This window comes from Tachysurus fulvidraco, chromosome 6, assembly GCF_022655615.1.
Source record: "Tachysurus fulvidraco isolate hzauxx_2018 chromosome 6, HZAU_PFXX_2.0, whole genome shotgun sequence".
In the NCBI taxonomy this organism is placed as follows: Eukaryota; Metazoa; Chordata; class Actinopteri; order Siluriformes; family Bagridae; genus Tachysurus; species Tachysurus fulvidraco.
Window position 1 is genome coordinate 10,507,811 of NC_062523.1, and position 24,386 is coordinate 10,532,196.

The 24,386-nt window shown below is 39.3% G+C and overlaps 1 protein-coding gene across 4 annotated transcripts in view; it reads left to right on the forward strand.

Moving 5' to 3' along the window:
• Nucleotides 1-7,274: 7,274 nt before the first annotated feature.
• The window catches only part of hdac4 (histone deacetylase 4), a 163,587-nt gene continuing 146,475 nt past the window's right edge, over nucleotides 7,275-24,386 (forward strand). For 2 of the 4 annotated variants that reach the window (XM_027164464.2, XM_027164465.2), the window contains exons 1-2: nucleotides 7,275-7,427; nucleotides 22,882-23,196. In XM_027164464.2, the coding sequence (XP_027020265.1) occupies nucleotides 23,175-23,196 (22 nt within the window). In that variant the 5' untranslated portion in view covers nucleotides 7,275-7,427; nucleotides 22,882-23,174. Of the gene's footprint in view, nucleotides 7,428-17,645; nucleotides 17,791-22,881; nucleotides 23,197-24,386 lie in introns of those variants that run through there. The other 2 variants (XM_047814507.1, XM_047814509.1) reach the window with 2 other exon arrangements.

Sequence of the window (24,386 nt, forward strand, 5' to 3'; positions counted from 1 at the left end):
TGATTGGGATCTTTAAATTGTCTGTAGTGTGTAAATAAGTGTGTTATTTTGACTTGCAATAGACTGGTATACTGTCCAGGGTGAACCCTGCATTGTGCCCGGAGTCTGCAGTTCTACCAAGACCAAGTAAAATAAGCAGCCTAGATGATGGAAATAAAATCATTTTGAAAGACCATTTCCCAATGATCTTACTTTATGTAAGATTAATTATGTAGCAGTTATTCACTGTGTACACGACATCATATAGAAAGCTCTTGTTTTAAGATTCACTCCCCTTGTGTTCATTGCATTGCATCTAGTGTACCAGAATGTGTCTCCAGACAGGACAAGTGTCTCAGAGGATGTTCCTTTGTAAGCCTTAGAGAAATTGTTATCGATGTGGTAATAAGCAGGAAATTCTCCTACTGTCTGTAAAGTAATATTTCAGAGGCTGCACATTTCATCTTGTTTTTGCTCACAGCATTTGCAGAATTATACTCAGCATCATGCAATAACAAATGGTAACTCATGGCTTCGAAGATTATGTAGACATTTCATTGTATTTATGGTCAGAGGATTTCTAGTTAGTAAACCTAACCTATAAATACACTTTCTAGGTATATATTTGCTGTTGTTGTGAAAAATTTCTCCAGGCCACCATGTACCAGATACTATTTGGGAGGATCATTCTCAGCAGGGACACTGACATTGCAAGGAGTCACAGGCACAGTAAATGATTCACCATTCTTTGGTATTATCTACCCTTGATCAGTGTCCGCTTCTGACTACAGCTCCACTGTTGGCTGGAGACTTTGTTTTTAGCTAGTGGTCTGTTTCTCAAACCAATTTCCAGTCCCACAGACTACTGTATTAGCGTTATTTATATTTTGTGGTTAGAGGCAGGACGCAAATGTGGATTCTTGGCATATACTTTATTTGGCCAAATCCAAGAATCTTTACCACTGTGGGGTCAGAACACAGGCAGACAGCAACAATCCAGGATGATCCATACTTGTAAAAATCAAGGGAAACAGGCTGCCAGGAAATACTATACACACAACGAAAACAATGCACTAGGAAACATGGCAAGAACCGCATGATAACATTCAACAAGACTTCACTGAGAGTGAGAAAACAGGATATACTCAGATCAATGATAACATTAAAACCACTCGCCTGATATTCTGTAGGTCCCTTTTATGCCTCCAAAAAGTTCTGACCCTTCAAAGCAAAGACTCCACAAGACCTGTGAAGGTATACAGTGATATCTGGCACAAAGACCTTTGCAGTACTGTAGATACTTTAAGTCCTGTAAGTTGTAAGACAGGGCCTAAATGGATCAGAATTTGTTTGTCTAGCCCATCTCACGGATGCTCAATTGAATTGAGATCCAAGGAATTTGAAGGCCAAGTCAACCCTATGAAATTTTTCTCATGTTCCTCAAACCATTCCTGAATAATTTTTGTAGGGTGTTTTCAACTCAGCTGTTTAGACAGACAGAGGAAGGATGTTTCACCATTGTGCATAACAACAGCTGGGCTACAGTCTGTAACTGAATATTTGCAAACTAACCACTACAGTACGAGTAGCCAATGAAATGGCCAACAAGCATAGGTATAGGTTAGATGCTCACAGTGGTCAGTTACTTGTATAAACACAGCTTGTACCAAGCAGCATAATTGCTATAGCAATCATTATATCTGTGTGCTTTTTTACATGATTTGATAATTAACCACCCAAATAACATCTGTTATATTCCAGCATTCAGCATGTCTTCTTCATTAAGCTTACTATACAACATCCAAAGATGCTTGTTACTTCTGTAACTCTTTATTTTGCAATCTGTTTCTTTCTCGTGTCAGACACTTGTTAGCTGTTGGAAGTTGTGGCCTGTTTGAATCCTGTTAGGACTTTCTCTGCTAATTGGCACCCTTATATAAGAAAAACCTGTGGGAGACATGACTGATGCAATCACATGAGTGCAGCAAGCACAAACGGTGGAGTTAGCCAAAGGCAATATACTGAAATATCCGTCGGTGGTGGCGGTCTCTCAGGGTCCATCATCTGAGCTGACACAAACACAGCATGGACAACATGGAGCAGATAAAATGGCCTTAGAACTCTGTATCTTACATCAAACTGAAATGCTGAATAACAGAAAAGCATATAGTGCAAAACTGTATATTCAAGTGAATTAGAAACATTTTAAAGTAACAGGTGCATAACTCCACAGCTTGTGAACATGACCTGACCAGTGCTCTGTCTCTTTATGAGTATATGGGAGTGAAAATTAGATTCTGCATCCCAATTATAAATATGTTCACGCAGAGTTTAAACAGATCTAAGTCCCATATGTCCATATGTCCATCTACAGTATATGAACGTTCTGAAGTCCATGATCCTTACACCAATACAACATTTGTTTGACTGTACATTACAATCACACCCCAGTGTCACCCATATGAGGATGGGTCCCCCTTGAGTCCGGTTCCTCTCAAGGTTTCTTCCTTTACCATTTTAAGAGAGTTTTTCCTTGCCACTGCTGCCTGAGTTACCTCAGACTTGCTCATAGGGGGATAAATACATACACATTGTGAACTATATATATCTAATAATAATCTTGAATTTTTTTATTCTGTTAATTCTTTTTCTTTTATTATTCGTTATTTCTTTTATTATTCCTTATGTTTACCTTCTGCTCTATGTTTATGTTCTGTAAAGCTGCTTTGAGACAATGTCTATTGTAAAAAGCGCTATACAAATAAACTTGAATTGAATTGAATTAAAGCATTATGAAGGGTTTCTTTCTGTAGAATACTTTCCCTTTAAAGGAAAAAGGAGGTGAAAAATTAACATTCAGTGCTAATAAAAGTAACCAATTGGGACATGTGCGTTTTCCAGTAATCATGTGAATATATAAATATATATAGAGGAAATAACCTTCACATCTGACACATTAAGTGACGCACTTGTTCCTTCAAGTTCCAGAGATAGACAAGAAAGGAGTCTGGGCAGTTCGCTAAGCATCAGCTTTGTGATTGAACACTGTGTGAAACAAGTATGATTATACATATACTTTCTATTTCACTATACACCTCTTAATGCCCCTGGAGCAGAGTTATATTCCTCATCCTTGTAATTACACACCTTTTTAATTACTTTTACTGCATTTACTGAATTAATTCATAGTAGTTACTATAATATCGTAATATGATTTAAAAAAATAATTGAATGATACACCACTAAATTTCACAATAAACCTACACTTTTGCAAAGTGTTTCTTTGGGGTTCTATATAGAACCCTGGGTTTCTGAACTGAACCCTTGGAGAACCCTTGGAGAGCAATGAACCTTCTAAATTAAAACAATTCTATAATGAAATAATGTGTAGGGTGAAATACATGCTATGTTTTTTTCCCCACTTTCACCTCACCTCGCCTTTTGGTTCGAGGTTGAATGAGTTTTGCCATCTGTCATGGCTCCATGTGCATTCTGAATTTTTTTATAGCTCACAGATTCATCTATCTGCAGAGGTATTATTAAGCAGAGGCATCTCAGGCGTAGGGAACTCTGTGTGCTCTCACCGGAGAAAGCAGAGTCATTCTGCTTAATTACAGTGACAAATACCAGCCGGATCCTTAAAGCCCTGTGTGCTTTTCGAAAAAGTGACAGGCTCATTTTTAGACTGTAAACAAATCCTACATTTAGCGTAATCTAATTAGCACCTGGAGCAGAGCGAAGACGCAGAGCTCCTGCCCCCACCCACTATCTCCCCTATTCCCTGATCACATGTGCTGTTTAGCTCTGCATTTGTGTCTATGCGTGTGTGTCTTTATCTCCAATTAAAGAGATAAACCTAGACAAATTGGGTTGGTGTATTTTGGGTTGAAATGAAAGAAATGCTGCATATGAATTTGTTCTTTATTTAGAATATACTATAGAGTGTACAGATAAGGGTACATGTAGTAAACAGCTACAGTCTTTATATATACCTATGAATGTCTATGTTTTACATCATAACACTTTTTAAATGTCATGTTTGGTGATACTCTACACACTTGGCCACCTTCAGTAAAATACTTACTCTGAAGAGAAAAAAGTGTGTCTCTGTGGTGCCTCAAGCTTTAGAAAAATATTGATATGGACCATTGGTATTTTGGCTATAACTATCTATGAGGCCATTTTAGTTGTCAAATTCAATATATAAAGAGCGAGGTCCCTTTATGAACTGTAGCATTTAACAATTCTGTAAATGACATTGTTTTTCCTAAAGTAGTCTTTTGCATACATTTGTACAATAAGGTCAGATAGATAGACAGATAGACAGATAGATTTCACAAGCATAGTAACCCAGTAAACACAGTAAACCCTCCACCAAATTAAACAAATAATATATATATATATATATATATATATATATATATATATATATATATATATATATATATATATATATATATATATGTGTGTGTGTATGTATGTATGTATAATAGTTAGAAATAAAATATAAAAATAGAATAATAACAACAATATAGACTCTGGTTGTGCCTCTAAGCAATATCAAACAAATCAAGACAAAGAGGATTCTCTACTTGACTATCAATAATTTGTCCATTTCATCTCATGCATGCACATTATAGGCATGTTTAAGTAGTGGTGGTAAGAACAGAAAAGCAAAGTAGAATACAAACCCAGTTGTGCAGCTGAAGGTTTGCTCAAAGGTCTAACAGTGAAGCAGATGACGCCTGCCATGTCAGCTCAGAGCATACTGGACTGAACACTGAATAGTGCCATTTCTATACACACTGCGGCATGTGTGTACATTGGTATGGTGAACGTGTGTGTGTGTGTGTGTGTGTGTGTGTGTGTGTGTGTGTGTGTGTGTGTGTGTGTGTGTGTGAACGTGAAGCATCAGCTGCTTTCTTCAGGCTGTGTCTGTGACATTTGCACAGCTTTACACAGCTGCAGTCATGTGCACTCGTCCAGTGCAGTTAAGTTCACTTACTCCGCTTTCACCACCAGCGGGTCTAACTTTATCTGCAGGTGAGTGAATTTCTTTTATCAGCCCACTGCAGTGGGTTCTGTCTTGAAGATATGAATGACAGAGAAAAATAACTAGAAAAGATCGATCATTGTCTCAGTACTTTCTAATGCAAACTGTGTATCTTTTCAGTGACAATGTGTTGTTTTTTGTTCGGAGAACGTGACATGTTAGCTTGAGTGCTCTATTTATGATTTGTTGGGCGCTTTCATAGGGAATAATTAATCCAATTAAATTTGCGAGAAAATGATTATTGTCACTTAGCCAGTGTGAAGGCTGCTTAATTGAAAAGCCTGCAGTGCCCAGAGAGCAGCACACAAAAATGCACTACTAAAATCCAAAATTTTGACTTGCATTGCATGAAGAAATCTACATTTAGTAAGCGATTAAAATTATTGTTTTGATGCATGATTTGGAGCTGCATTTGTTTTGTTTGACACTTTACATGCTTCTCATGCTTAGCGACATTATCATCTATTGAAAATGATTTCCTTCCTTCCTTCCTTCCTTCCTTCCTTCCTTCCTTCCTTCCTTCCATCCTTCCTCCCTTCCATCCTTCCTCCCTTCCTTCCTCCCTTCCTTCCTTCCTTCCTTCCTTCCTTCCTACATTCTTGAGTAAGTATTTATCTAGGCTGGGGAAACATTGAGTTCTGGGATGTATCCTGGGAACACTGCATGGGAATACATCCTAAATGGGATGCAAGTCACCTTGCAAACATGTCCAATATTCACACCTAGGGGCAATTTAGCATAGCCAATCCTCCAGTATGAATGCTTTAGGAGCGAGAACATGGAGGAATCTGACACGGACATGGGGAGGTCATACAAAGATCCACACAGACACTTACTCAAGCTTAGGATCAAGCTGTAGACCCTGGAGCTGTGAAACATCAATGACACCCACTGTGCCACGGTGCTGACTGGGATTTTTTTTTATATATAAGGAAATATTGTACCTGTTCTCACAGTTTACATTTATGGTGTTTGGCAGATGCCCTTATCTAGAGCGATGTACAAACTTCAAAAAGCCCTATAAATATACATATATCTTTACTGGTTCTCAAGGCCACAGACTAAGGATACTCTATACATGCATAATAAATAATAAGTAGAAAACACACAGGATATTATTATTTATATAATATTCCTAGGCCACCAGTATGACAATATATGTTTCTGTATACCTGAAGCGTTGAATGTGTGTGTGTGTGTGTGTGTGTGTGTGTGTGTGTGTGTGTGTGTGTGTGTTTTTCATATTTTGGTCTTATATATAACTTAATTTGATGAAAGGTTTTGAAGTATTAATATAATAATCACAAGTAATCCTAAAACAAGGAATGTAATGACCTGTAAAAATACAGAAACCCAATATACGGCATTTAAAACACAAGAGAGATTCTTTCTCTGGCACAGGTAAAAAACAATGGTGAATGTGACACATGTAGTTATGTATGTAATACATTTGCAGGCACCTTGGTGGTATATACCATTATAGTTGATTTTCCCAGTGTACCTTGAGTTTCCTACAGATGTCCTTCCTCCTCACAAAAATATCCACGTGGGATGCATTGACCATGCTAAATGTCCCTAGGTGTGAATGTGCATGTGCACAATAACCTGAAATGGATCCCATGTAGTAGGCTGTATCCCTCTCTCCGACCCAGGTTTTTCTGAAAATGAATGAATAACTGAAAGAATGAATAATTGTGCAGCAAATAAATAACATTTTCAAATGTATCGTTGAAGAAAGATTGGAAACAATAAAAAATATGTATCTCAAATGATCAAACTTGCAGCAAAATGATTGCAGATCACGAACATGGCTTTCTTGCCAAGCTTCTTTTGAATCTGATATAAAACGTGTGTTGTTTCAAATGATTCACCAATGGCCTAAATAAATGAAAAAATAAGTACACAGGAAAAATTCAAAAACTACACCAAAATATCTGTACTTGTGTCTGTAATCTCTCATTCCAGAGAACTCTCTCTCTCTTTCTTTTTCTCTCTCTCTTTCTCTCTCTCTTTCTTTTTTCTCTCTCTCTCTCTCTTTCTCTCTCTCTCTTTTTTATTTCTCTTTCTTTCTTTCTTTCTTTCTTTCTTTCTTTCTTTCTTTCTTTCTTTCTTTCTTGTTTATTTTTATTTCTCTCTCTGTCTCTCTCGCTTTCTCTCTGTATCACTTTCTAATTTCTCTCTCTCTCTGCGCCACAGGGCTGCACTCACTCCATAAGCCCCGCCCCTTCTCAGACCCCGCCTCCTGGAGGAAACGCGGTGACGCATCACGTGATCTGTTCCTCCACAATCCAGTATGGCGGAATCTGTCCGCGGGTGAATCCTTTCGTTCGGACGGAAATTAAAGTACGTCGCTTTGGCGCGTAGTGAAGAAACGGCTGCCCGTGGAGGAGACAAGGTGAGAGGGGATTTCTACTCGAGCTCATTTCTGCTGTAAAATGCTGTAACTGTGTGAAAGTGAGGGTGAATAGTTACCGAATGGCGCCGGCGCGAGCGGAAACAATCATAACAACAATGTATCAGAGCTGCGTGTTAAAGCGCGCTGTCGGAGCTGCAGCTGGAAACTTCAACCTTCTGCTGCACACAGCGCTAATCTCCTGTTTCATCTGTTATTACAACTTATAACGTGCTCATTAAAGTGACTCAAGTTTCAGCCCAGAATCTCTCAGAATATTAATAATAATAATAATAATAACAATATAAATATCAATAAAAATAATAACAATAATCTGATCTGAATAATATCAATAATATAAATAGTAATAATTGATTGCTATCAGTGTATGTATAGTGAATCATTTTAGAAATAATAATAATAATAATAATAATAATAATAATAATAATAAACCTTAAGTCTAAACCCTATACAGGTTAATTATTTTTTATTAATCTGTGATTTATTTATTATAAGGAACCATTTAAAAAGGATTGTTACATTCGAAAGTACTATTTTTACTATGACTATTTTTGTTGTTAAGTTTGTTTGTTTGTTTGTTTGTTTGTTTGTTTGTTTGTTCGAGTTTCAGCAAGTTAGTTTTTTCATCCCATACAAAAATCTATCTATTCTTGTCCCCTAGGAGAAGAATTTTTAATGGCCTATCCTTTCTCTGTGATTTGTTTTGTGCATTTCAATAAGCATTTTCTTTACATTTAAAGCGTGCACAAAAATATACAAATATACAATTTTTTTTAAAACAAACAAAACAAAACAAATGAGCAAACGAAGGCATGTCCTGTTAAATTCTATTCTACTATAGACATTTTTTTGCAACATCATTGTTGTCGTTCTACTTGTGTAATTTTTGATTATTCATAGTAGAATAATACATAAACATAAATATGCAAAAAAAAAAAAAAAAAAAGCTGAATCTTTAAAGTTCATACATGAGAAAAAAACCATCACAGGTTGCAGCAATGACTTCAGTGTCTTTATGTTACTTTGAATACAGAAATGTTGTAATGTATGCATACATAAATACATACATGCCTGCGGATAGACGTGTGCCTTTGGGATGTAATGCTTGGAATGTTCTTGTTCACGTTGCATCACTGCTTAGCTGGGATTATTTAGCAGATTATATAACCCTATGGCAGATATGTTGGAGACAATATCACTATACACCGTGTACACGCTCCTGCTGCTTCCTCAGCTCATACACTGTTGTGAAACCAGTTCTCGGGTTTGGCTTTAGACAGAATTTGTCTTTTATTAATAGCTTTAACCGCTGCTGAACGCCATCGCAAGCCGCAGGATAGGAATCTGGTTATAAATTGTACTCTATCAAGTTAAATGCCATTTGTTTTCCCATGTCTTGTTGACTGTTAAATCAGCATTTGGGCTGTGGTGCAGCAAGCCAAAGTTAGTGGTTATATTAAAGGATTACAAACACACAGTTGCTGCCATATCAGGGGAGATAAGATGAGAGCTAGTAATATAGATAGGTCTTTGTACTGAAAACTCTTGCAAAATTGAATAATCATGAATGACTGTTAATTTAGTCATAAAAGCAGAGAACAGTTTTGCACTCCGGAAGTGCTGAGGCATTAACAGGCCATGTCGCCATCAGCGGTTGATAGTAATTAGAAGTTTGCAATAATTCAGAGTAATGCAGGTTAGTCATTACATATGAACTCTGTACATATGACCTGTCACGCCTTCAATTGTTTTTCGTTTTAGAAACGTGAATGCCAGAAAGATTTTGTTTGTTTTTGGACACCATGCATGTCTTTACATATGCAGGGTTATACGGCATATTTGTGATGCGAGGAATTCACCCAATAGAAGCAAATTAGCTCATACGGCGAGTTGCTGTTGTCAAGAAATGTTTTGGAAAGATTTAGCACAGTTTGTTCTTGGTGCATTAAGTACAGTCAGTCTTTTAGTGCATTTCTTTCATTAGAATGTTTCTCCGTGCCTTGTATTTATTTTCCAGTTAAGCTTTTATGCAGCACCGGGGTCCAGAGACACCCCAGTGGTTTGTCAATCACAGCCAAGTGTAATGTCTGTGAAGTGACTACACTCTCTGAGCAAGCGTATTTTATTTACTAACATGCCTCCTAAGTTATTAGCCTGTTCCACCTATCATCTGAATTAAATTGGTTTAATCCAAACCTCAGTATCTCAAAAACAAGTAGGTCAGCTTAGACATAATGTGGCATGTCAGTGGAAATTTCAGCCATTAAATGCTCCCAGTCTACATTAAATAGGCAAAATATTATTGCACATATTTACATAATGGTCCTAATATTTGACTAGATGGATTATGGTCAAAGGAGGTCAGTGAAATTTATTTTACAGTTAAAATAAAGTGGTCCTTGGCTGCGAAACATTCAAGAACCCTTGATCTTAATATCTAAAGCCAACAGCTATTACAGAGGATAAAATCTAGCACAGGAGTGTCGAAGCTAGACTTAGTTAATTTTACCAGGCTTTAGCAGATGAAGGAATGCAGTCCTAGATCAGCATTTCTACTGTAAATTTACTGTAAATTTCTTTTCCAAAGCAGGTATAGGAGTGCAGATTAGTACTCCGGGTGTGTAATCGGAGCCGGTCGGAAGCTGGCCCATTCACATTCCACTTCCCAAGGTCCGGCCCGCAGTCCTTGTAAATTCCAGGCCTTAGAGGAAGAAGGTCGAGGCAGCTTTCTGAGAACTTGGCATACGGAAAGAGCAGCATGGATCATGAGGAGTGACCCGGCCTTGTGCATGTGACTGCCTAATCAGCCTTTAAGCTCTTGCTTTTTATAGGCCTGAATAACAATTTACAACAGTTTTGAGGACCGTGCTAATCAGTTCTGCTCCTCAGGGTGCATCATGATTCATGGCTCTTGCCAGATTTGGCTTTCTGTTGTACTTAGAGCAGAGAAAGAAAGAAAGAAATAGAGAGAGAAAGAAAGAAAGACGCATGCTGTTCAAGCAGGAGAACGTGGATGCTGGTTTGCATAGTGAAACCAGAAGTGGTGCAGGAGAACATTTGGGAGCAGTGAGGATCTAAAAGTAGGTATTTGCTGCCTCTGCTTGAGGAAATGATTATTAGTGTCCCTTGGCTTTTTACGCCTCTTGGCCAGAGTGGATTGGTAACGAATTACCACGTGAAACCGGACCGATTCTGGAAGTGAACCTGTTACGTGACATTTAAACGTCTGATAGACATTTAAAATCTGGTGCAGTGAGTGTGTCGTAGCACATAATTTTAGTGCACCGTTGTGCTCTCACAAGTTGGCCCGGGTCTCGCAGTTATTGGCACCCAGCAGCAGACAGATACTTGCCTCAGCCTGCAACAATGAAGTGCTTTGTTTGTTTGGTTTGTTTGCGTATCAAACCGAAAAGACAGTAGCTAATGTTCTATGACCTGCATTTTTGCCTGCCATGTAGGTGACATGACGCAGCACCGTCTAGTCATGTACGCAAGTCTCTTCTGGGATTCGTTGAACTCAATGCAGTGTCCCTCTTCTTGTTTTTGTTTTTTTTCATTCTTCTTAAAGCATATTATTCAGTAACTAAAATGAATTATTCAGTATCTACAGTGGACTTCAGTGTAAAAGGTATGTAGCTACTACAAGCTGAGGAATGTAAGAGCTGCTGATGGACCTGGAGTGTTTACGCTGATAAATAAACTCTTGTTCTTTTTCCCTAGACACCTGAGATACAGCGTGATGCTTGAAAACAATGTGCAAGTTTGTTTAAGTTTCGGATGCGAACAAGCGGTTCATGCTGTGCTTACACTGTATCCATACCACTACTCTTTCCTCCTCTAGCTAGCATTAACGAAATAGACTTAGGATCTAGATTCGATTGATTTATTTCTGATATACAGATGATGTTGGGAAGTCGTAATTAAAATCTGCTCAAGTTTGCTTATCTCAAGTCACTTTGGTCGGAGCAAGATAGAGGTGTAGCTACTCTTAATTAACTACAGAAATAAAGAGAGGGTTTTTTTCTCCGCTTCTAGAAAATAACACAATTACAGAGACAAGTAAAGATTCAATTTCAGCAAACCGATGCTCAAATACAGACATTGCATGTATTCATTTGATCTTTTCCTTTTGACACAACCCTAACTCGGAAACTCAGTGCTCAAAGAAAATCCCACTCGTAATTACGACTTTGTGGCTGTGTCGTAAATCCGATCTTTCCGACATGCAGGGTAATTAAAGTGATAAGAAGGCCTGCATTGAAACTTTGGAAACCGAGCGCCGTTAGAAGCCGAGCTGCTCGCCCAGCGAGTCGACTGTATGAGTTCAAAGAGACGTCACATCAATGCTGACACGCGAATATTATAATGCAGCACCGGAACATGTGACTCTCTTTTTTTTACTGCACTATTTTGTACCTCCACTTATGAGTCGTTTTGTCCCCAGTGCTCAGTCCGCTATGTAGGTTCTATCGTCTTGCTTCCCAACTCGTGTACGGAAGGTAAAAGTTGCTATTTGTCATTCAGTGACAATAAAAAGCTGAACCTTTTTTTTTTTTTTTTTTTTTTTTACCTTTAGAAACTCAATTAACTGCAGTAATTACAAACGACTAGCAGCAACTTCTAACATTCTGCTTGTATTATAAAATATTTGATTTATTCACAAATCTATTTTTTGGTTTGTTTATTTCTTTTAATTGGCCTTTTTTCTGGATCCCAGCCATTTTCTCACTAACTTGCATCAGCTACCTATGGAGGATGATGAACACTCTGAGGCATGTAAAGGCAGACAGGGTTTTAGATCTGCTGCTCATGCTGCATCAACACACCAGTGTAATGCACTCAGAGGAAAGAGCTATCCATGAATGAGCTTACACCTAACTCCCATTGGCTACTGTCACTGTGATTGACAGGAGAGAGTAAGAATGCCCCTCCCACTCACCCAGAGAGGACAGCAAGTGTTGGGGTAGTTTGGTCGAAACTGCGACATGGGAAACTCTCTTCTGTTGTTCCACTTAGTTAATAGAAGACAATTTACTCAACACTCAATGTTTTTGAAAAAAAAAAAAATTATTGAATTTGTAAATGCTAGGCAAGTTATAAATCCATCCTGTATTTCATGGAGGTTTTTTTTTTCTTTTGGTAGTGGTTGATTTTGCTGCATTTCTTTTGCAAAAGTGTTTGCATGTTTTATTTATTTATTTATTTATTTATTTATTTATTTATTTATTTATTTATTTATTTATTTATTTATTTAAGAGAAAACTATTTAAATTGGTGAAATTACAAGGCCCGGATTCTTCTTTTTTAACTACTACCAGTCGAAAGACATATGTGATGACTTTCTATTATAGCTGTACTAATGTTATTCACACATGAAAGAGTTTTGGCTAAACGCACATTGTGGTGTCATACAACAAGTCTTGGCTCAAATAGTCTTTTTTTTATAAAGACAAAACCTCTGAAATCTCGGAGCTACTGACTAGCAACATTATTTATTTATGACATTTGCTAGTCGCCCTTATCCAGAGAGACTTACATTTTCTCAGATTATACAACTGAACAAGTATATAAAGGCCATGCTAAGGGTTACAGCTTGATTGACCTGGGATATGAACTCATGACCTTCTGCTCAAAAGTCAAACGCCTTAAACTCTAATCTATCACATCAAATAGATTTGTTTTGAGAATTGGCTTTAATAATAATGTAAAGTTATAGAGCAGCACTCATCATAGCATCATTCATTCACAATAAAGATGACAGGGATTTGGTAGCCTATTGGTTAAAGTCTTGGTCTAGTGTTCGGAAGGTCGTGAGTTCGAATCCCAGGTCCCCTGCCACTGCTGGGCCCCTGAGCGAGGCCCTTAACACTCAATTGCCCTGCTGTATAAAAATGAGAACATGCAAGTGGCTCTGTATTACGGCTCAAAATGCCGTAAATGCAAAAAAATGTAAATGTGATGGAAATTGTTGAAACTCGTTAACAGAAAGTTACACAGCATGTTAGGTTGTAAAAGATATTAAGACGCATCTTATTTCCAGAGCGTATTTGTATTTTGTCTTGTAACTTGCTTGACTTCTTCTCAGCTCCAAAGTTTCTGAAGTTCATATCTAACACTGCATCGCTTGTTGATTTCTGGTTTTGTATCTGGTTGATTTCGAAACCCGATAACAGTAATGTGATAACTGATTAGTTTTTAGCTAAGAACAGAATCCTGTCAGGTTTGCGGGTTAACTTTCTGGCCAAGCGGAAAGGATTTTTGTAGACTCTGTAATTATGTTGTCGATGTCTGAGCATGGTCAGAAGTTAGATACATAATAATAGCTTGCAATTGTTTCTGACATTTTCTTACGTTTAGGGAACCGTCCATTAAGGAAAGAACACGATTAATACATAACCGCTTTGTTTCATTAAATGCCAAAGGATTCAAATGTCATGCTTAAAATGTTTGAAAAAATAAATAAAAAGTAAAAAGAACGAAATGCCGCACCCACACAGTGCTTCCAAGATTATCGAGGCCTAGTCGATGACATAAGTCTGAAATGAAGACAAAAGAGAGAGACAGCGATGATTGCGCAGCTCAGACCTGCCAGCCAGGCCTAGTGCATGCTGGGTACTCACCTCATTTCCTGCTCTGTGTGTATCTGAAAATAGCCTGCTCCGGTGGAAACGCAGCCGTGTGGGCTCTCTGTCTGCGGTAAGACACCCGGCAACTCCTTAATGGAGTGCTGCTTCACGTGCAGCTTGACTCATTCTTACACACACACACACACACACACACACACACACACACACACACACACACACACACACACACCGAGGCACCGCATGTTGTTTATTGCTTTCAGGCAGAACATAAAAGTTTCTTGGCCTGTCGTTTTTCCGTGTCAGCACTGCACTCGTGTTGTTTAGTTGAGGTTGGTAGTTGTGGGTTCTTTAACAGAGGTGAAAAAAAAAGCCTCCTAGAGTAACAGGATAAATGTCTCTACTTGGTGAGACTAACAGCAACCACAAAACGATGTCTTAAGTGTCGGCCAACCAGCGCACTGACATTCCATAATGAAAGGTTTGGCCGCCGCAGCTCGGGAATTCACCACGCAAGTGGAAACATTTCTGAAAGCAGTGCATATAGCAGTGAAAAGCGTTGACCTTGTTAGTTCTGGATGTAGAAATCAGCGACTGGAGGCCGCACCAGATTCCACTTCAGCTCCGTCTTCTCGGGTGTTGTGCAACTTTGTACTTTTTATGGAATGTGACACAAAGCGCTCGTAGCTGGGCCGAGGGAACGGTTTGAAAGGTCAGAGGATGATCTGAGTTCATCTAGTCATTCATAATCATTTGGAGAGGTTGCACACCGACATTGATCTCTTTAAAGAGAACAGTAAGAACCATTAAGCCTGATAGATCACTAGGGTGATAATTCATTTTAATCGGCATAGATAGATTCAGAGGGATTTAAGAAAGAAATCAGGCATTTATCTTGGGTGTCTTTGGGAACAGATGTTGTTAAAAATGATAAATACCCCGATAACGGTGTTGGGAGGAAAAAGGGGGCTTTTCTGGCTTTAGAGCTTATCACAGACATTGAGCTTGGGCCTTGCTGTGTCCTTTCCTCCCTCTAGAGAAGTGCCTTGAACAACAGAGAAGGCTGGAATAGCACGTTTCAGTACTTCCTGTAGCTGTTGAGCTGATCTCCAGTCTGTTCCCCAGACATGATCAGGTCCAACAGGCATCCTGTACATATGCATTCAGACAGGCTCGGATACATTGAACTCACCTGTGTGTGTGTGTTTGAGGTGGAGGTGACCGACTCTCTCTCTCTCTCTCTCTCTCTCTCCCCCTCAATACCTCGTCTGCCCACCACTCCCCCACATGACCCGTGCTCAAAGTCGACAGATGGTTGTCCGACTTTCGGCAGTTTCATTTTCACATCTTGTCCCCCTTTTTGGCACACATTTTCCTCAGTTCAAGTTTGTTTTTAGCTGCTTGAATCCCACATCGAGGTATTTATAGTGAGTTAGCTGGGAGGGAGGGAGGGAGGGAGAGAGAGAAAAGTTCTGAAGTTAAAGAGAATTTTTATGATTAATTCAGTAAGTGGAAAAGTGAAATGATTAGTTTTCCCATTTTCTTCATTGTATCCTTGCGTGTTAGGAGATGCTAATTCACACACACGCAGCATACAGGTTGTTTAATCAAAACAGAGATGATTTTATATTTTTAATATTGAAAAGTATTCAGCCTATTGCATGAACTTGGACAGAAGGAACATACTCTGTCTCCCCTGTCAATCACAGAGACACTAACCGATGATTGGCATCTGAGCTCATGTATGCGGAAAAGGGAGAACAGCGCTTTGCTTAGAATATGTGGAATCGGCCAGTTATTAAATTTTGAGAGAATGGGTGAATAATAAATTTCGTCTTTCAGAGTATTAATCAGAAGTGCGTCATCCACTTGAGGGTTAGTACTTGACTGTAAGCTGACTGCAGAGAAACAACACTGCAAATATGGGAGGGTTCATCGTGGCAGTCGTTAAATAAAAACCAACGTAAATGAGGTACAGTGCAAACATGGCTAGGTGAAGCTGAAACCCAAGTGCTACACATTTGAATAATGACTGGAACATTATTACTAGTTGTTTTAGTTGCAATATCTTTTCTGTTGGAGTCTTTGTTTCGGTATATAATTACAGTGATTTGTTTAACACTTCTTAACATGTAATTCTATAACTACTGTAAATAATTAATTGACTACTATAAATGATTCAGTGTCTCCTATAAATGATTCACTGACTATTATAAACGGTTCACTGAGTCAGTGACTACTATATATGGTTCAGTGAGTGCTATATATGATTCACTAACGGCTATAAAGGATTCAGTGACTTCCATATATGATTGACTGACTACTGTAAAGATATAGTGACTACTATAAAGACTGCTATAAGTGATTCACTGTTTGTTATACATGGTTCACTGATTCCATGACTTCTATATATGGTTCAGGGAGTACAGTATGATTCATCGACTGCTATAAACGATTCAATGACTACCATGAACTAAATGAATCAGTTACTACTATAGAGTGCCACTATAAATACTACTATAAATACTTCACTGACTATTATAAATGGTTCACTGATTCAGTAACTACTATTCAGTGACTTCTATAAATAATACAGTAACTACTGTAAATAATTCCCTGATTAATTTAAGATGATTCAGTAACTACTATACACGATTGAGTAACTGCTGTATGTGAGTCAGTAACTACTTCAAATTATTCACTGACTATTATAGACGATTCAGTACTTAATAAATGATTCACTAACTGCTGTAAATGATTCACTAACTATAGTGAAGCTGGTAAAGTGGTATGTAGTTACAAGAGTTTGGAATTTAAGTCTGGAGCTATTGACAGATACTGAGAGTTTAAGGGGTTAAAGGGCAAAATGTGTTTGCTGTGTGTGTTTTTCTTACACATGAGGGGTCAGCTGGGTCTATGCAGGAAGAGCTGCATGGATGAAATAGCTGGAATAGTGAAGGGGTGTCGAGGGGTTGTATGTGCAAGAGCTCTTGCACATGGAAATCTCTTTATAGAATGTATGTGTGAGTGTGTGTGTGTGTGTGTGTGTGTGTGTGTGTGATTTTACTATTGATTTGCACCAAGTTTATCTAAATTCACACTTATTAGGTATGTAAGTAACAGTATTACTAGCATTTAAGGTGTGTTGTCCTTCCTTTGGCTTGCGGTTTCAAGTCACGGTGTGTGTGATGTCAGAAAGTTTGTTCAGGTCAAAAGTGCACCACTGCCAGCTCTATCTCTCTGACACGCACACACGCGCGCACACACACGCACACCACACACACACACAGGTCAGGCTTGACTTAGAGCAATATATCTGATTATTCAAAAAAAAAAAAAACAGCTAAAAGGCAGATTTTTTGCAAATCAGCAGAAACGGATGGCATGATTTCAATCTAATAATCAGATGAAAATTGCTGAAAATCAGTTTTTCTTGGAGAGCTTAAAAAGTAATGGTGGCCTTGCATTCTTTGACAGCTCTTTTGTTATGACAACAGCACAAAATAATAGCAGTATTGTTTCGCTTATCCGTCTCTGAATAATTTTATTTATAACTTCCCAAAATATTTCCTACACAGATACAGGCGTTTTCTTGACTGAGCATGTCTAATTGTTGGTTGGTGCGATCAGAGTGCAGTTGGGTTTGATGGCAAGCGCAATTGCAGTAGGAGTAAGCTGACTCCAGCACATCTAATCCACACCACCTGGCCTCAGTGAACAGCCAGAGGCCTGCCGAGCCAGAGATTCTGTTCCCCCCGTCTGTAAGTCACCAGAGAACCTTTCCTCCAAGCCCACCAGCTTAACTCAGTATTACTGAATTCCTCATCTTCCTCATGCTGGTGCTGAAATGGACTTGATTGGGATGTATTACTCTGAGCATCACAATTTAGTTCATTCATTTATAATATCATTCATTACTTCAAACTTTGAGTTAAACAACGTCGAATGCGCACTTGCTCACTTTTGAGATGCTTTTCCATACTGATGGGCGTGGTCTATTTGAGGATGACCCCGCCCTCATTATGCACAATTTATGAGGTTTAACTGAACAGAATTTTTGGCACAGATGAAAATGTTACGGCTTTTACCATAAAGCTAAATCATATGCTACAGCTTTCACCCTCACCACATCTCAACCTGTTGAACAGATCTTGAAGCGATGGGTTAAATAGCAGCTGAGAAGATATATTTTTTCATGAGAATGGTCTCTCCAGTATAGCTCCACCAATGTGAAGACACTTATGCTGTTTTTCCTTAAGATTGTCACATCTTCTATGACTGGATTAGCCAAGAGATTTTGTCAGATTGGTGTTAAAAGTAAGGGTTATACAGAAAAGAACCTAAACTGTGATTAATAAGGTTGTGTATATACCAAAGGATCAGGAAAGCCCATTCAAATGTAAAGTGAAAGTGACCTGACATACGGCTAAGTATGGTGACCCATACTCAGAATTTGTTCTCTGCGTTTAACCAATCCAAAGTGCACACACACACACACACACACACACACACACGCACACACACACACACACACACCGTGAACACACACCCGGAGCAGTGGGCAGCCATTTATGCTGTGGCGCCGGGGGAGCAGTTGGGGGGTTCGGTGCCTTGCTCAAGGGCACCTCAGTTGTGGCAGGCCCGAGACTCGAACCCACAACCTTAGGGTTAGGGGTCAGACTCGAGGCCACGACTTCCCCCAAAACAGCTTGGACAAAAGTTTTTGGACACCTGACCATCAACTCCATGACCCTTTGCTTTTTGAACTTCCCAATCCAGATTTAATTCCTGTTTGCTGTAATAATAGCTAAAGGATTCCCAGTGGATTTTAGAGCACGGCTGTTGGGAATTCTGCTCATTCAACCACAAAAGCATTAGTGAGGTCAGGTCAGGTGAGCATCCTAAAGACATTCAGCGTGGTTGAGGTCAGGGCTCTGTTCAGGACACTCGAGTTCTTTCAGTCCAACCTTAACAAACCACGTCTTTGAGATGTTGTCTAGTTGAATAGTATTGTATTAGATTAGCAGAAAATTGGGATATCCGATCAACACCAGAGTCGATTGGCTCCTGTTGTTTATGGTGGGATGAGCCGCTCTGGCCTGTTTTTCTTGCTGTAACCCGAAAATGACTGAAATTAATCATGAGTTTACTTTTAATTGGGTGGAAAATGAAACCTATAGCATTCAAGTCAAGCAGCCCACATGCCTCCTCTGTCCGAGTGCGTGTTCTATATAGACGTGTTGGTAGGGAGGGCTGTTTGCTTTCATTAGAGTGGATGATTGCTTCCTCTCAACACACACACACACACACACACACACACACACACACACACACACACACACACACACACACACACACAAAGGCTTTACTGTTGAATGAGTCCTTAATAAGTGTTTGTTGAAGTATGGTAAAGCATACACCCCGTCCACTGAGGCAGTGTGAGGACTCGGAGCATGTAATTATTCCGCTGGCAAATTCATACGTTCAAGGACCTACTGCATACTGTAATCTAATTAAATCCTACCTCTTATGTTTAGGTTTACGACGTGTCGGTGGAGAAGGAAATGAAATAGTAACTTGCAGAATCATTTCCACTGTGGAACTCTAAGTGAAGATATGCACTGGAACACTTGTTTGTTGGTAGCATTGTTTTCTTATAAATCCTGCCCAGAGTGAGAGCTTCTGCAGCTGGCTGCTCTGATTTTTGGAGCATTTTATTAGTGAGGCAGAACTTGTTTATTATATGTGTAATTATAAGGGCTTGTTGGGCATATTATCTGCTGAATCTCTAAAGAGGTAATCCTTATTAATAATTCAACATGGCAGAGGTGCTTTATATGTAAATTCTCAAAATGATGCATGAGTCATGTCATTTGGTACGAAGTTAAATAGACTTTTTTTTTTTAAAAGATATATTTTTTTACAAGTCTGTTTGCATGTTTTGCATAACGGATGGATGGATAATGGTTAATTTTGGAGCAAAATTCAGGTTGGCTGAGCTGTGTTTGTATAACAAAAAAGTTAAAAATACTCAGTATATTTACACTTTGACTCACATGCATCATAGTAAAGTATGGAACTAAATGCTCTAGTTTTAAATGAGTAAAACTCTTAAACTTAAGTTATTGTTCCGTCTGTAAAACACCCTAATGTTTGCCTTTATGTTTAAATAGTTTATACATTCATTAGAATTATTTTGCACTATTTAACTTAATTGAAACGGTTGTGTATATACAACATATATTATTTATAATCATTATATATGGTTTAGCTTCATATACAAGCAATAAATACCCCCACCCCACAACCCCACCCTTTTTTTATGGTTGCCTAGCAACCAAACCTTACTGTTAACGGGGTAGCTTGTGTGACAAAAGAATTGTTTATTTGCGAATATTATTAATAATGAGTTTAATTATTTACGATCTTTTACAAAAGCAGTAAACAATGAGAACATTGATCGCAGACCTGTGGGAAACTCAAACTGTCTCACTCTCACTGTCTTATTGTTTCATTAGTATGCTACATATTGATTTCTGTAATTAAGACCATTAATACAAATCATTTTATTGTAACCTTTTTTTACCATATGAAAGCCATTAACATCCGTATCAGTCCGATTAAATTGATGAAGTATTTTCACCTGTCCAAGTGTAACGATGTTCTTCTGTTAGCTCCAGAGATAACACTGTTCTCATCTCATTAATCTAGAATGAACTCTAATTGCTTTCAGCCAGTTGTGTTGCTCTGCTTTGTTTATAAGCACTCATGTTATTTATATTAGAGGCCAAGCTTGTTTGGAGGTTAGGGGCCAATAGAAACGTATCACCCTCGCTGTATTACTAGCTGTAGGTGTGCTGAGACAGTCCCTGGCCCTCCTTCACTGCCGAGTTCCTGTTTGTTGAGTTTGGCCGTTCGGCCTCGTGTTGCTGTAAATCCTTCATTCATGTTGGAGCTCTGCTAGAGGAACTCCCCTTTCCCGTTGCTTTATCAGAAGGAACGCTGAGTGTGTAAGTGTGGGGAATATCCCTGTGGCTCAGAGCACACGCCTCCCTTCTCTTAGCAGTGCATATGTGGGTTATGTAACACATTTGAGCCTTCCTTGTCTGTCTGCGTGCACTATACCGGAGATGGGCGTTTTTATTATTCAGTTCAATTCTATTCAATTCAAGTTTATTTGTATAGCGCTTTTTACAATTGACATTGTCTCAAAGCAGCTTTACAGAACATAAACATAGAACAAAGGGTTATTATAAGAATAATATAAAGATTAATAGAATACAAAATTCAAGATTAATATTGTTTTTTAATATTGATTAATATTATTAATATTGTGTTATTACACATGGTTACATTGGCTCCAGCGTGTTTGGTCGGGGACGTCCACTCTGCTAGATTTCCACTCGTTCAAGCCATTGCTCCGGTCATCAAGGGGCCTGTGTATCGGAGTGTATCCATGAAATAGGTGTCGTTTTGTCTCAGATGTGCAAATGACAGAGCTGTGTGTCTTCTGTCTCAATGTGCAAATCTGTCTTTCTGTCTCAGTGTGCCAGTAAATCTGTATGTCTGTCTGTATGTTCATGTGCAAATGAGAGATTTGTCTTTCTGTCTCAGGGCTTTAATGAGAAATCTGTTTGTATATCTCAGTGTGCAAGTATGAGATTTGTCTGTCTGTCTGTGTGCAAGCCAGAGATTTGTCTTTTAATTTGTCTGTATGCAAGGGAGAGGTCTGTCCGTCTGCTTGTCTGTCAGTAAGTTAGAGGCCAGTCTGTCCATCTGTGTCCATAAGCAAATGGAAGGTCCTCTCTGTCTCACTGAGTGTATGTATCACTCTTTCAGTTTGCAGATGACATCTCTGTTTCTGTATCGATCTTCAAATGAGTGATCTGTCTGCTTGCTGATCTGACCACAAAAGAGAGAGACCACTGAACCCGTCTGTCTTTTTTTGTCCCTAAATTACATATGTCTGTCTGTCCTAGTTTTTAAGTGAGGTCCCTCTATGTCCGTCTGTGTGTCTGTGTGTCTATCAGTTACTTCAAATATTTGCCATTTGCGGTTTGAAGACCAAGACTGATGATGTCTCTGTTTTAAGCTTCAAATGACCAGTCTGTCTAATTCTCCGTTCCTTCATCTCTCTGTTCTTTGTTTAGGTCTTCGGACTGCTTCTGATTCATATTTATCCATCCATCCATCCATCATTGCTTTCATACAGGTCCATCCATCCATCTGCTCCTCCATACATCCGTCTGTCCATCTTTCTCTTCCTCTTATATCCATTCATACATTCATAATTACATTATCCATCCATCCACCCATCCATTGCATCCACACACTACTTACATACTTGCATACATATCCAAGCACCCATCTATCTGTTCATCTTTACATTTATACATGCATACAGATCCCTCCAGTTGTTTTCCATCCAAAACAAACCTCTTAAGTCTAAGATGTGAAGGATAATCTGATGTCGGTCTGGACTGTTTGCAGTCAGTAGAAATCATGTGCATGTGTGCACAACTCCCGAGTTAAGATTGACGTGTCATAGTGACATGTGTTGACTGACGTGTGTTATAGTGAGCTGCACTTGCTGCAGGTTGTCTTCGTTCCTTTGCTAAAGATTGTAGTCTTGTATAAGAAACGCATCAACTGTGTCACATTTGTGAGGTATATTTCTGTACATATTTCGGTCACATTGTTGAAATGTGTCATATGCTTCTGTCACTGGTTCGGGTCATGGCTACGCGCTTGCGTTGGTGGGAGGAGGTGGTGGCATTTAAAAGAATGCACACAATACCAAGGGCCAGCAGTGTAAAGCATTGACATGTTTTTGTGCTCATTCTGTGTTCCAGGGAGTGAAGAGAGCAGGAGTGTTGGTTGGACTGGATTTAGCCCATCAGGGGGCGTTATGAGCGCCTGAGAGCTCTGTCTCTCCACACCAGTCTCTCTTGTCCAGTGGGATAAGCAACCAGTGGATGGTGTTGCCCCCGAAGGCATCTGGGGAGCAGTGAGGTCCTCTTCACACCCTCATCTGCCAGGACACACTTCCTTCTAAACCTCTGCGTCTTCCTTTCCTGTTTCAACACACCCACGCGCACACGCACACACACACACCCACGCACACACACACAGAACAGCAGCGGAAATGAGTTCTCACAGTCACCCAGGTAAGAGCTGCCTGACTCTTTAAACCTGAGAATGATCGGTCCTGTGAGTGTGCGTGATTGTGCGTGATTGTGCGTGAGTGTGTGTGTGTGTGTGTGTGAGTGTGTGTGTGTGTGAGAGTGTGTGTGTGAGAGAGTGTGTGTGTGTGTGTGAGAGAGAGTGTGTGTGTGTGTGAGAGAGAGTGTGTGTGTGTGTGAGAGAGAGTGTGTGTGTGTGTGAGAGAGTGTGTGTGTGTGTGTGAGAGAGAGTGTGTGTGTGTGAGAGAGAGTGTGTGTGTGAGAGAGAGTGTGTGTGTGTGAGAGAGAGTGTGTGTGTGAGAGAGAGTGTGTGTGTGAGAGAGAGTGTGTGTGTGAGAGAGAGTGTGTGTGTGAGAGAGAGTGTGTGTGTGAGAGAGAGTGTGTGTGTGAGAGAGAGTGTGTGTGTGAGAGAGAGTGTGTGTGTGAGAGAGAGTGTGTGTGAGAGAGAGTGTGTGTGTGAGAGAGAGTGTGTGTGTGAGAGAGAGTGTGTGTGTGAGAGAGAGTGTGTGTGTGAGAGAGAGTGTGTGTGTGAGAGAGAGTGTGTGTGTGAGAGAGAGTGTGTGTGAGAGTGTGTGAGAGAGTGTGTGAGAGTGTGTGATCATGTTTCAAGCTACACATAAAGTGTCTCAGTTCTGTTTTTTGAAAATCGGATTTTTGTGAACACATTGAAAGTGAAATCTTTTAATTTGGGCAGCCCAGTTATTACCGTATCATATAACAGCTACAGTACCTACCAGGGGAGGGTGAAGGCTAACATGTGCTTCCTCCAAGATAAAAACTTTTTTTCCAACTGCTGCTGCGATTTGTTTTTATTTTCCCCTTGTTTTTAAAGTCACTTTTATAGACACAAAGTAAATATTTCATACTCCAGCATTACACAGATCCCAAGACCAGACTAGACCAGAGACGTGAAGCTTATTAGCAGGTCATTTCCTTTTCCATCAATACAGTGTGAGAGTTGTGCAGGCCTTGATGTTCAGACGTGTTAATGCAGCACTGGCCTAATGTAATGATATACTGGGTGTTGTACAAGCAGATGACTGAGAGAACATCGGTTTACCAGCATCATTCTGATCTCATCTTTCTTATGAAGGAGTCATTATCATTCCCTTTCTTTTGAAAAAATTCGGGGGAAAAATGCATGGAAAACTTGAAGTGATGGGGGGGAAAACAAT